The 14,700-nt window shown below is 33.6% G+C and overlaps 1 protein-coding gene across 5 annotated transcripts in view; it reads left to right on the top strand.

Annotated features, from left to right (window-relative positions):
- Positions 1–14,700, top strand: part of SLC35F5 (solute carrier family 35 member F5) — a 40,312-nt gene that overhangs the window by 5,077 nt on the left and 20,535 nt on the right. For 4 of the 5 annotated variants that reach the window (XR_003514605.1, XM_027562112.1, XM_027562123.1 and 1 more), the window contains exons 4-9: positions 1,113–1,256; positions 3,465–3,527; positions 6,278–6,359; positions 7,876–8,066; positions 13,664–13,745; positions 14,504–14,591. Coding sequence is in view for 3 of the 5 variants with exons in the window: in XM_027562112.1 (XP_027417913.1) it covers positions 1,113–1,256; positions 3,465–3,527; positions 6,278–6,359; positions 7,876–8,066; positions 13,664–13,745; positions 14,504–14,591 (650 nt within the window). In the remaining 2 variants the exon portion in view is untranslated. The remainder of the gene's footprint in view (positions 1–1,112; positions 1,257–3,464; positions 3,528–6,277; positions 6,360–7,875; positions 8,067–13,663; positions 13,746–14,503; positions 14,592–14,700) is intronic. The other variant, XR_003514606.1, reaches the window with a different exon arrangement.

The following is a 14,700-nucleotide window of genomic DNA, read 5'->3' as shown; positions in this document are numbered from 1 at the left end:
TTTATTTTTGCTTTTATTTCCAATATTCTGGGAGGTGGGTCATAGGGGATCCTGCTGTGATGTATGTTGGAGAGTGTTTTGTCTATGTTTTCCTCTAGGAGTTTTATAGTTTCTGGTCTTATGTTTAGATCTTTACTCCATTTTGAGTTTATTTTTGTGTATGGTGTTAGAAAGTGTTCTAGTTTCATTCTTTTACAAGTGGTTGACCCGTTTTCCTAGCACCACTTGTTAAAGAGATTGTCTTTAAGATATTTTTTTTTTTGAAATAAAAATTATGAGTTCTTGCTGATATTTTCAATTTAGATGATGATAACAAGGATATCCTATGTAGTGCAGGGAACTATATTCAATACCATGTAATAACTTAAAATGGAAAAGAATCTGAAAAAATAGGTAGTTTATACATAGACACACACACACACACACACACACACACAACTGAATCGTCTTGCTGTACACCTGAAACTAAGACAGCATTGTAAATCAACTATACTTTTAAAAAAATCAAACAAAAATGATAATTGCAGGGTTTTTTTTTTTATAACTTCCTAATAATTTTAAACTTCATGCAGTTTTCTTAATAGCCCATACTTTTTCATTGGCTTTCTTTGTGCTATTTCCTCTGTTTGGGCTATTATTTAGCCTTTCAGATATGGATCAAGAATAGCTTCTTTTGGAAAATTTCTGTAACCTTCAGAATGATCTTTCTTTGGTATTCCCTTGGTACCCTGTACCCCACTGTCATGGTATTAGCATATTACACTGTGTATTCTTCTTATCTATATCTATCTATATATAAAATCTGGATCTTTTTATCTCCTCTCAGGAAAGCCTGTCTTACTTTGCCTTAGTCCCTAATATAGATACTGTTGCATAGTAGGTTTTCAGTGCAAACTAAAAACTTTTTTTTGCAAGTTGTTTAGAAATATTATGCTTGGCATATAAGAAAAAGACAATATTCAGAAATGAATTAAAAATATTTTTGTAGTCTCTTTTGATCTTTCCAAAAGTTAAAAATCTTTCCAAAGAGTTAAAAATCATGTAATAATCTTATTTTATTGGAAATGAGTAATGAGGTTTGTCTCAGTTTGTGTAACTGTTTTCCTCCACAGTATGTTTTTACTCAGTACAACAAACCATTCTTCAGCACCTTTGCAAAAACGTCTATGTTCGTTCTGTACCTTTTGGGCTTTATAGTTTGGAAGCCTTGGAGACAACAGTGCACAAGAGGATTTCGAGGAAAGCATGCTACTTTTGTAAGTTTTAAATTTCAAGTGTTTGTTGGAGAGGGGTTTTCAATTTTTCAAAGTACCAGTTTCTTGAAAGATGTCAGATTTTAAGTTGTTCAGTTAAATGAATGAAAATAGTATGATATATGAAAAACCTACTTTTGTTGATACTTTAAAATTTTTTCTAATCAGCTTGGCATCAGAATATTTTGTGAAAGATCAAAGGTACATAATCAGTTTCTTTCGCTTACCTTGTGATATCCTCTGAGTTGTTAAATATTATTTCAGTTCAGTTCAGAACATGTGGAGAAAATAATGGAAGAGAAGGGATAAGAAAAGTATCTAGAGTTTTGGTCATTTGCAGACCAGATGAATATCATCTAATTAGTTGATTATAGAAGAAAATAATTCAAAGTTTGTATGTTAAAATGAAAATAACATATTTCAGAGCATTTTTCAGATGTTTGGCTAATCAAATTATATTCTTTCATTAATGTGACATACATGCTTCTTTTTAAGTGTTGGGAAAAAATGACAGTTTATATAGTGATATATCTTCCTTGTAGTGGAAACTCAATTTTTGATAATAAAGAATATAAAACTATCTCTTACATTAATTCTTTTCTTTTTCTTTTGTTTTTAGATTCTCTATCCCTCTCTTTCTTTTTAAAATTTTGGTAACATATACATAACATCATATTTACCATTTTAATCATTTTTTTCTTTTACCCTATTTTTATTGTATTCAAATATATATAACATAAAATTTACTATTTTAACCATTTTAAAATGTGTAGTTCAGTGGAATTAAGTACATTTGTTTTTCTGTATAACCATTACCACTATCCATCTCCAGAACTTTTTTGTCATCCCAAGCAGAAACTCTGCTTGAATGCCCATTCTTTCCTTCCCCCAGCTTCTGGTAACCTATGTTTTATTTTCTGTTTCCATAAATCCTTTTCTTTTATGTGTACTACTTTTTGTGAATTAAAACAATATTATTTCTTGTCTTAGCTAATGAATGCATGCCTGAGAAATGAAGTTTTTAGATTTTTATCGGGCTTTTCAGTAATTTTTGAGGTAAAGACTGGAAATTATACTCCTGTGCACAAAAACTTACCAAAATTATGAATATGAGTAGTTTTTACTTTGTAAAAGTTAAGATGTATGCATTATAGAAATGCACATTCATTGTAGTATTACATGTAGGAATATGTTACATGTGTATTAATACATGTACATTGTTGAAAATTTTAAAGATATAGAGGAACAAAACAAAGAAAATAATAAATTCTACCATTCAAGGAATAATCTCTAACACTATTTTGGCATATGTACTACCATTCTTTTACATGTGTGTATTTTTGTTTCACTTTTTATAAGAATGAAATTATTCTGTTACATCCTGTTTTATTACTTGCTTTTTGTGCTTGATAGTATATCACAAACAACTTTTTATGAAACTTAACATTGTTGGAACATTTTTCAGTGTTAAGTATTTTTTAATTGCAGTAAAGTTCATTGTTGGAGACAAATTATGTTAACAGGAAGAATAAGAATAATCTATTCGTACTCTTACCATTCTAAGACCACTATAAATATTTGATACTATCCGTAGATATCTATTTATATGTATATATATTAAAAAAGATTTATAGCAGAAATAGGTTTGGTCTATATATATTGCTTTCTAACCTGACTTGATTTTTCATTTACCATATCGTGAATATTTTTCCAGACAAATAAACATTTGTTATCATTGTTTCCTATTTTATTTAACTAACAATTTTTAGAGTGTTTTCACCTTCTCTTTTGTTGTGAATAAATAGGAATGCCTTTGTATTCATATGTAGTTATTTAGTTAGGCTGAATTCCTAAAAGCATAATTGCTGGGTAAAACACCAGTGTCATTTTATGGCTTTTGATTCCTTTCACTAAATTAGCATCTGTAGTAGTTTCACCTGATTGATGTCTGTTAGCAGTGTGTAAGATTGAACTGTCAGCAGAACCCTAATCATTTGCCAGTAGGGTAGGTAGGCAGTGGTATCTTGTTTAATTTGCGTGTTTTTGGTTACTTTTTTCATGTATTTGTTGCATAGTAGAATTTTTCTGTGAGTTGTCCATATCTTGTCCATTTTTCTACATTGACTCTTCCTTACTGATTTGAGCTGTGACTCACATCAGTTCTAGTTTGTAACATGAGTTTAATCGAATTTTATGTCTCATAATTTGTAGTTTGCAGATGCTGAAGGGTACTTTGCTGCTTGCACAACAGATACAACTATGAATAGTTCTTTGGTAAGTGTTTCTTTTCTCGTCAGGGAGAGACTGGGTGGAGTTGACCGTGGTGGGAAGGACTGAAATAACTTTGATAGCACCACAGCTATGTTAAGATAGTTGTATCTCCATGTTAGGTGCTCTCCACAAGAGTTGTAATTTGGTACTTTCTTTTTTTTTTTTTTTTTTTTGGTACTTTCTTTCCTTAGCGGTACCTGGGGCCTAGAAGCAAGCAATTCAGCCACCTCTAAGGGGAGAAGGGAAGAGGAAATTAGTTAAAGAGTGAAAAGAGAAAAGGAAGTCCTTTGTTTCTTACCAGCTTTGTCACATCATGTTTGTTATATTTTATCACTTAGAAGCAAATGCATTTACTTGAAACAGACTCTATAAGCAGATTGTGTATTCATTTCACAAATTTTTAAGAGCACTTAATATATTAAATACTTCTTCTAGACTCTTGAAATATAGCTTATGCTCCAGTGTGTGTTTGAGGAAGGAAGAGAGACAGATAATAAACAAGCTTACAAAGGAATTAACATAGTCACTCTATTTAATCTTGTTGGAGACAGTATGTAAGAATACTCTTTTTAGATCATTACTAAGTTATGTATTTAAAATGTATCATTCCAAGTGTGGTATTCTATTTGAGAAAGATTTTAAAGTTACTCTAAAATTTAGTACCAATTAATGAAGCACTATAGGTGACCTTATTGACTGTTTTTTAGTTCATCTGGCTCTTAGAACTACGGTTGCTTGCAAGATAGGTTATTCGGCACAGTGTAGGCTTTGTTAAACTTAGAGAAAGTGTCATGTCTTTTCTCTCTCGGATCTTTAGTGTCAACAAGACTAGTCATTGGGAATTCCCTGATGGTCGAGTGGTTAGGATCCTGTGCTTTTACTTACTGAGGGTATGTGTTTGATCCATGATCAGGGAACTAAGATATCACAAAGCTGTGCAGCGCAGCAAAAAACAAAACAAAACACAAAATAACAGCAAAAAGAAAACTAGGGGAAGAAAACACAAGACTAGTATCAGTTGTCTCTGTCAGTGTAGAAGACAAGAGTTGAAATGGCAACCTACTCTTCTACTGCTGCTGTGCTGTGCTCAGTCACATCTGACTCTTGGGACCCCATGAACTATAGGACCCATGAATTGTAGAGCCCTCCAGGCTCCTCTGTCCATGGGATTTTCCAGGCAAGAATACTGGAGTGAATTGGTCTTCCCGACCAAGGGATCAAACCCCGTCTCTTGCGTCTCTTGCATTGCAATATTGCAGATGAATTCTTTACCACTGTGCCACCTGGGAAGCCCTACTATTTTGCTAAGTTTTGCTGTTATCTGTAAGATGTACATGTCAAATTGTTTTAGGTCAAATGCTGTAATGCAACAAAGAGACTCTATTTCCAAATCCTGTTATCTCTTCATTTACTGAATAGTTTTAATTGACAGAATCTGTATCAGGAGTTAAATAAAAAAAAAAAATATTTTATGTTGATTTAAGAAACTGTCTTTGGAGAATTGTACCTTGAATACAGATCATCTGAGAAACATTTGCAAAAACAGTTGAGGTGTTTAGAACCACTTAAAATGTAGAAAGAAAGCTGAGTGCTGAAGAATTGATGCTTTTGAACTGTGGTGTTGGAGAGGACTCTTGAGAGTCCCTTGGACTGCAAGGAGATCCAACCAGTCCATCCTAAAGGAGATCAGTCCTGGGTGTTCATTGGAAGGACTGATGTTGAAGCTGAGACTCCAATCCTTTGGCCACCTGATGCGAAGAGCTGACTCATTGGAAAAGACCCTGATGCTGGGAGGTATTGGGGGCAGGAGCAGAAGGGGACGACAGAGGATGAGATGGTTGGATGGCATCACCGACTCAATGGACATGAGTTTGGGTGAACTCTGGGAGTTGGTGATGGACAGGGAGGCCTGGCCTGCTGCAATTCATGGGGTCGCAATGAGTCGGATACGACTGAGCGACTGAATTGAACTGAACTGAAAAATGTAGATCTTTAGAGCATGGTTAGACAAACCTGAATTTAATTCTGTTGTCTACCACTCAGTTATTTTATATCTCAACTTCTAGAAAAGTTCCTTTAAAATTCCATTTTATAAAGTTGTTGTGAGGACTAATGAGAAATGTAAGTTTACCTGCTCTGGACATGAGAAGTAAGAACTGATAAGAGGAAGCTATTTTTCTATCTGTTAATCTAGTTCAGATTTTTAGGAATTTTTGGTTTTAGGTGACTCAAGTAGTAAGGGGAAGCAATTTGGCAAATTTGTATACATATTATACATGTGATTATTTGTTCATTGTCTGCCTTCCCCATTAGACTGACTGATCATTGAGAACAGAGATTTTGTTTCTATTCACTGTTACATCCCCAGGACCTAGAACAGTACCTGACATAGTAGACACTCAATATATATATCTTAAAAGAATGAATGAAAAGGAATGGGAGATAATCTATTAGCTGAGAGAGGTCTGTTTTTATGATTTTTAAATGTTAAATATCATAATGTGCCAGTGCTGTTCGATTACATTTCTAAACTTTAAACTTATTCTTTCTGTCTTTGTACCTGAGTGGATCATTTGAGTTTCCTTTTTAAGTCTTGAAAATGCATTTTGGGAAAATTATGCTGTATAAGCATGGTGGTGAAAGGCTCTCTTTTGGGTGGTATCTGTGTCTATAAACCATTCACTTAAATTTAGCCAGTGTATCAGATATTATACTTGCTGTTTATATTTGTTTCTGTTTTTGCTGCATTCCAGAGTGAGCCTCTATATGTTCCTGTGAAATTTCATGATCTTCCAAGTGAAAAACCTGAGAACACAAACATTGATACTGAAAAAAGTAAGCAAAACTTAGAATTTCATGACTTAGAAATGGATGAAAATTTTAGCTTTTCATTCAAGCCATTCCAAAATTAAGTGGTTCTGTGGGTTGCCTATTCCATGTGGTATTGGTTCAACCTGTAGTTGTCTGGTAGTTTGACTGGAAGTTTTCATTAATTCAATGGAAATAGCTTCCAAATACCAGAAATCTCTATGGTGTTACTGTAAACATAGATTCATTTTTTAATCAACAATGTTTTCTGCAACCAGGCCATCAAAGACGTTGATAGCGAATTTCAGGAGTTTTGCCAGTTGTGAATGTGATAAGGAAAGCCAGCTTCAGTGTAAAGTGAAGAACTTATCTATGATATTCTCTTGCAAGTAGTGGAACTGTAGAAGAATGTTCTGCATGCTTGACTAGGAAAATAATTCTCATAAATTGAATATCTATGAGAAAAAATCCAAATAAGCTTTTACTATAAATGCCGGGCTGGATGAGTTACAAGCTGAAATCAAGATTGCTGGGAGAAATAACAAACTCAGATATGCAGATGATACCACTCCAATGGCAGAAAGCGAAGAGGAACTGAAGAACCTCTTGGTGAGGGTGAAAGAGGAGAGTGAAAAAGCTGGTTTAAAACTCAGTATTAAAAATGTTAAGATCATGGCATCTTGTCCCATCACTTCATGGCAAATAGAAGGGGAAAAGATGGAAGCAGTGACAGATTTCCTTTTTTTTTGAGCTCTAAACTCATTACTTTACTGACAAAGGTCCTAGTCAAAGCTATGTTTTTTCCAGTAGTCATGTATGGATGTGAGAGTTGGGCCAAAAAGAAGGCTGCGTGTGAAAGAATTGAAGCTTTTGAACTGTGGTGTTGGAGAAGACTCTTGAGAATCCTTTGGACTGCAAGGAGATCAAACCAGTTAATCCTAAAGGGAATCAGTCCTGAGTATTCATTGGAAGGACTGATGATGAAGCTGAAACTCCAATACTCTGGCCACCTGATGTGAAGAACCAACTCATTGGAAAAGACCTTGATGCTGGGCAAGGTTGAAGGCAGGAGGAGAGGGCCACAGAGGACAAGATGGTTGGATGGCATCACCGATTCACTGGACATGAACTTGAGCAAACTCTGGGAGATGGTGAGGAACAGGCAGGCCTGGCATGCTGCAGTCCATGGGGTTGCACAGAATTGGACATGACTTTGTGACTGAACAATATAAATGCTAAAATAATATTCATACTATATCCTGAATCAGGCAGTTGTGCATGTATACAGTTGAAGAAACTTTATTTGAATATTGGTCTCATTTTAAAATCATCAAAATGTTTCATAAATGGAAACATTTTTTCTTGCAAACTCTTTTCCATAAGCAGAGCTGTCCCATATAATAATGTAACTGTTTTTTTTTTTGACTATTCAAACATGATCATAGATAAATTATATGCATTTATCATTATATTAAAACTTTTAACTTTTGTTGGGTGTGAGGGGAAATGTTTAATGATTTTGTACTATATTTTTCCTTTTAAGTTCCCAAAAAGTCTCGTGTAAGATTTAGTAATATTATGGAGATTCGACAACTTCCATCAAGCCATGCATTGGAAGCTAAGTTGTCTCGCATGTCATATCCTACTGTGAAAGAACAAGAATCCTTACTCAAAACTGTGGGGAAACTTACGGCAACTCAAGTAGCAAAAATTAGCTTTTTTTTTTGCTTTGTGGTAAGTCTTCTCTTTATTATATGTTTGGAATTTGAATTTTAAGACAGTATACATACCAACAATATACTATGGAAGTGTAAGACAATTTAGGTTGCTTAATCATGACTCTAAACTCTGTTATCTGTCATCAGAGGGAAATTAGAGTATTAAAGTTAATAATTACTAGTCATATGTGAAAGAATGTAATAAATACTGTACACTACAACTACTCATATATATTTAGAATTTGGATAATAAATAGTTATTTTATACTATGATATATATTAATACAAATGCTAGTAAATATACAGATAAGAGTTTGCATTGACTGCATTGATTTCTTCAAATAATTGCTTTTGTAGTTTTACTTAAAATTCGTATGTGTGCTGTCATGTCAGTTGTGTCTGATTCTTTGCGAACTTATGGACTATAGCCCACCAGGCTCCTCTGTCCATGGGATTCTCCAGGCAAGAATACTGGAGTGGGTTGCTATTTCCTCCTCCAGGGGATCTTCCCAACCCAGGATTGAACCCGGGTCTTTTATATCTACCGCATTGACAGGCAGGTTCTTTACCACTAGTGTCACCTGGGAAGCCATATAAATGTGGTCAAAATATTACTAGTATTTATAGTAAACATTTTTTCAGAATATTTTATTATAGCTTCTCAATTATTTTGATTTAGAAACCAAAAAATATGCTTAGTGTTTCACATAAAAAATTCATTTAGCAAATAAAATATTATTTTAGGCTAATCTTGGATTAGACAACTTGTCTGAGTAAGTAAAAACTCTGATTTACAATTTAAAAATGAATTTTAATACTCAACCTATTCCAAGGTTGTTTTGTATGAACCTTTAGGATTTAAATATATACTGAGCACTTAAAAAAATTAGGTAATGATGCAGTGCTAATGTCAATATTATTAGCCTGATTATTAGATTTTTTTTTTTACATTACAGTTTTGCTTCATATATACGGCATAGCCAATTTTTCACCATCCTCTGCCTGAATAACCTCTGTTTTAGTGATACCTTGATTAATATATTCAGGAATGAAAATCAAAGAATCTTTGGGAGTTGTAATATGGTAACTACATATGTAATAAGGTTAATTTAAAGGCTCATGTATTTAGATTATGCTATTATGATTTCCATTACCTTGTTTTAAATGTGTAAAGCAAGACTAAAATTAATTAATTTTATCTCTTTAACTTTTAAAGGAGACATGAGGTGAAACGCAAAGAATCTATATAGTAAAAGTTTAAAAGGAGGCGAGAGATAAGAACCAGATTAAACATATAATGTCTGTATAGGGGGCAAACTGACTGTGGAATGCGTTGATTATGTCAGGAACTTCCACTAAAAGAAAGCACACAATTTATCTCTAGGCAGTTTGACAGGAAGGAAAGGTGGAGACCTTTCTGATTTACGTAGCTTGTTGTCTATTAAAAAGAAGTACTTCTCTTTATTGATAAAGTTAACTTTTCCCAACTCAAAACTGAGAGAATAAATTTCATAGGCAGTAAGACATTGTTCGAGAAGGCAATAGGACCCCACTCCAGACTTTTGCCTGGAAAATCCCATGGACAGAGGAGCCTGGTGGGCTGCCGTCTACAGGGTGACACAGAGTCGGACATGATTGAGCGACTTCACTTTCACTTTCCACTTTCATGCATTGGAGAAGGAAATGGTAACCCACTCCAGTGTTCTTGCCTGGAGAATCCCAGGGACGGGGGAGCCTGGTGGGCTGCCGTCTATGGGGTTGCACAGAGTCGGACACGACTGAAGCGACTTAGCAGCAGCAGCAAGATATTGTTCTGTATAGCAGATTTACAGGTAGATATGTGCAGATAATAACCTTTTAGAAAGATTGAAGTAAAATATACATATCACAAAGCTTACTGTTTTAATTATTTTTAAGTGTACAAGTCAGTGGCATTAAATACATTCACACTGTTTTGCAAACATCTCCAGTGCCTGTCAGGAGAACTTTTTTCATGTTACAAAACTGAAACTCTATACCCATTAAATGATAATTTCCCTTTCCCACCTGCCTTAGCTGCTGACAGCTACCATTTTATTTTTTGTCTCTGTGAGCTTAACTGCTCTGAGTACTTTATTTAGATAGAATTATACAACATTTTTCCTCTTGTGACTGACTTATTTCACTTCATAATTTAATAAATTATTCTTGTTCTTCAGGGTTTATATTTGTATCATGTTCAGAATATTTTTCTTTTTAAGGCTGTATAATAGTCCATTCTGTGTATATACCACATTTTGTTTATCTGTTCATCCATTGATATACACTTGGATTGCTTCCACTTTTAATAGTCTTTGAAACATGTAAAATATCATGTATGAAATGAGAAACCAGTCCAGGTTCGATGCACGATACTGGATGCTTGGGGCTAGTGCAGTGGGATGACCCAGAGGGATGGTATGGGGAGGGAGGAGGGAGTAGGGTTTAGGATGGGGAACACATGTATACCTGTGGCGGATTCATTTTGATATTTGGCAAAACTAATACAATTATGTAAAGTTTAAAAATAAAATAAAATTAAAAAAAAAAAGAAAAATCAGTATTAAGTACATTATTAATATAAGAGCAGGGAGCTATGTTAATCTTTAGTAAAGGCATTTCTATAGGAAGTCAGAGTAGTACAGTCCAGGAATTCAACTTTTTAGAAACCTGACTCAATAGAGTGATAAGCTTAGTTGAGGTCTAGAGCAGTGCTATTCAGTAGAAATATAATGTGAGCCTCAAATATAGGTCATATATGTATTTTTAAATTTTCTAGTAGCCACATTAAAAAAAGAGACAAGTTATTTTTTTTCTTGTGTCTTTATTTGAGAATTATTTGAAAATTTAGCTGTTTTAGAATTTTGCCAACCATAAATGAGTTTTTGTATTCCATCAACTGCAGGGCCCATAATGAGGCTTTGTACTTAGTATGATGTCTTTCATCTTTGGCCTTTGAAACGCTTTATAGGCTTTAATTAATTCTTTGTTTTTCTTTTTTTGGAGTATAATTATTTTACAACATTGTGTTAGTTTCTGCTGTGCAGAGTGAATCAGGTATATGTATACATATATCCCTTCTCTCTTGAGCCTCCCTCCCACCCGCTCCATCCCACTTCTTTAGGTCATCACAGCACTGAGCTGAGATCCGTGTACTATATAGCAACTTCCCACTAGCTATGTTTTCCACATGGTAGTGTATGTATGTCAATCCTAACCTCCCACTTCGTCCCACTCTCCCCTCCCCACTGTGTCCTCAGGTCCTCTCTCTAAGTCTGCATCTCAGTTTCTACCCTGCAAATAGGTTCATTGGTACCATTTTTCTAAATTCCATATATATTCGTTAATATATGATACTTCTTTTTCTCTTTGTGAGTTACTTCACTCTGTGTGACAGACTCTAGGTCCATCCATACCACATAAGTAAAATTAATTTTAATACTATATTTTTATTTAATCCACTTTATGTATATAAAACACTTGAACATACTCTTGATATAAAGATGATTGATGAGATAGTTTGCATTCTTTTTTTTGTACTAAAATCTTCTAAACATTTCAGTTTTTAAATATTTTTTTCTATTTCATTTCATTTTCTGTTTTTATTTCAATTTCTAAACATTTCAATTCAAGCTAGCCATATTTCATTTGCTTAATAGTGACATGTGGCTAGTGGCTAGTGTATTGGACATTGCAGTTCAAAAGGAGTTAATAATTACTGTATTTGCCAGCCCTCCTTTAATTATTTTGTCTCATTAGGGCTTATGGTGTTACAGTTTTTTTCTGTAAAGTACAATTTAGGTCTCACAGGCTTTTACGCTAGTTTTAAAATCAATTACCACTCATGAAATAATGAAGTATTATATAAATTATTTGTGATAGCTCAATTATTAGTAAGTGGTTGTCCTCAACTCTGAAATAATGAAGAGAAACATTGTAAAAATAATTTTTACTGAGGGTAATTGAGATGGTCTGACTTTGTGATGAGGCTGCCTTGAGTTTGAGAGCCAGAGAATGGAATTTGGGGAGAACTGGAGAGTGGGAAGATTTTTCTGGAAAGAGTTCATAGCTAATGATGAGTAGTTAGAATCTTTGCATTCCTACCATCTAAATGGTCTTATTTTATTTCTTTATCTTGCATTAGCAGAGAGCAGTGAGATTGTTTGGAAAGTGAGCACAGTATTTAAGTTTTAAAATGGTAAGGAAAGTAGGTCAAGAAAGCTAATTATCACCTGATAAGCATTACCTATTCTTGCAGAAAATCTCCAAAAGATAATTAAAGGGCAGAATCTTCTGCTTCCTGCTTCTTGTTTAGTGCATCAACTGCAAGCAGTTGTGGCTCCTATTGCAATATATATTTGATATTGCTCATCCTGCCATTTGCTAACCTCATTTTTTATTTAGATAGTCAAGTGAAATTAGGATGTCAGAAGACTACAGATGGAATCAGAGTCTCTGCTGTGCTTTCAGTCTGGCTTTAGCTTACAGTGTAGACTGAATGGAGACTTCTAGGCTCTCAACCATCTGCTGCTTCCTAGCAGTGTGCTAAAATCATGTGTCTATACTGCTTCTTTGAAATATAAACGCTGATAATCATACCACTCACTTAACTAAAAGTTCTGAAAGAGATCAGGAGATGTCCCTCCCTTAACAGAGACAAATCATTCTCCAGCAGAACATGATTATCCAGTCCATCTGTTTAAGCAACAGAAAACAGGTAGACAAGCAGTTAATTTACTTAGACCAACAATCTGCTTCTTAATGTATGCTACATTAGGGACACTCATGCACATGTGTCCCAGGAGGCATATGCTAAAATGTTCTTGGTAGCATTGTTTGGAATAGTCAAAAAAATGTCCACCAACAGAAAATAGATAAGTTGTTGTAAATTGCATTAGAATATCTGATGGCAGTGAAAATAACTTTGTATGCACATACACACAAACATCAGGCTTCGTCAAAAGAGGCCTTATTTCTTATTCTCTAAATCAAAGTGGGCCCAGGGTTGGGAATATAAAGATACCCTAGCTTAGATGAGCAAAAGGGAAGAAAGAAGGGGAAAAAAATTCCCATAACTGGAAAACCTCCAGTTTTGGTGTTATGTCTCAAAACTGAGAATCACAGAAACAATCACAGTTAGCCAGTAAATTCACAGTATTCTTGGACATTCTAAAATTTCCAAAGTGAATACAGCCTTTGTCTGTATCAGTCTGGCCAGTTCCATCTCCTTAAGCATCACCTGTTCAATTGATTTCTCTTAAATTTGATTTAGATAAATTTAATACTATCAGTGCTTAGATAAATCAAATTTCAATGTTGATTTGATATTAAATTTATCCTAATTTTTAAAAAGAAGCCTGAAGAGTGCTAATTTTTAACCAATTTGTTCATTTCTTAAGAAAATTGGATAGCAAAGATTTTTGGTCTGATATAAATGTGTGTCTTCTTTTTAGGCCTGTGATTTTTCAATGCAAAACAAAATTTAAAACTTCTTATAATAGTATTTAGCAGGAGAAAAGAAGGAGGGAACTATAAATTATAATAACAAATACAAATAAGTAATTTATTAGGTTTCATTATTTTCTGTTTCTTCAGTGGTTTTTGGCAAATTTCTCATATCAAGAAGCACTTTCAGACACACAAGTTGCTATAGTTAATATTTTGTCCTCAACTTCTGGTAAGAAATTTGTCTTATCTGTATTATAACTTGAGGCCTATTTCTGATATATATGTGTACATATAAATATTTTTATCTTGTTATAAATTATTTCATTCTTTTTAACATATATTAATGTATTATAACTATTACTTAATCTTAAAGTTTAGTACCATAGCCTTGTACTGTTTATATTCCTTCTAATGCTTTACAGTATTTTCTATGCAACAAAAATACATTGTATATAAAGTTTTATAGGCTGACCCTTTGTATTGTAGCTGTCTTTCCTTTCACATATTCTTTCTAAGGATATTTTTTTCGACCCTTTGGCTAAATGTGGTTGCTTATTTCAGATCTATAATTTGCTCTATGAAAGGTGTTTTATTTTTAAAATTGAATCAACTTCCAGGTCTAGAAGATAAAAAAAGTATTTTTGAGCTGTAAAAATAACTATAGCACACATACTTGATTATGATGAGGTCAGAATATTACTGTGAATGCTGAGATTAACTCTCTTAGTAGTTTTAAAATAAATAGGACTGTACTTGATCTGTATTGGTGAGATAAACAGTTTAATTTGGAGACTGTTTCCTTGTATGGTCTTTGAACATTTCAGCCTAGGTAACTGTAGTCGTATTCTTAGTCATTTAAAAATGACAAGATTTAAAAGTTAGGTAATAAGTAATTTACTTATTTAAACAATCAAGTTGATAATAAATAATTTTAACAGTATTTATTTAAGCGAATGTATCTTTCTTTAAATCTTTTTCTTTCCACAGGACTTTTTACCTTAATCCTTGCTGCAATGTTTCCAAGTAACAGTGGAGATAGATTCACTCTTTCTAAACTTTTAGCTGTAATCTTAAGGTAAGAATATAGTATAATAGCTAGTTTGTTCTTCTTAAAAATGCAGTGTTTAAAGCATTTCTGGTAGTGATAGAGGAGGGTTTATATTATAATATCATATATAGGCAGA

The sequence above is a fragment of the Bos indicus x Bos taurus genome, chromosome 2 (assembly GCF_003369695.1).
Source record: "Bos indicus x Bos taurus breed Angus x Brahman F1 hybrid chromosome 2, Bos_hybrid_MaternalHap_v2.0, whole genome shotgun sequence".
In the NCBI taxonomy this organism is placed as follows: Eukaryota; Metazoa; Chordata; class Mammalia; order Artiodactyla; family Bovidae; genus Bos; species Bos indicus x Bos taurus.
This window is presented reverse-complemented; position numbering and strand designations above follow the sequence as displayed.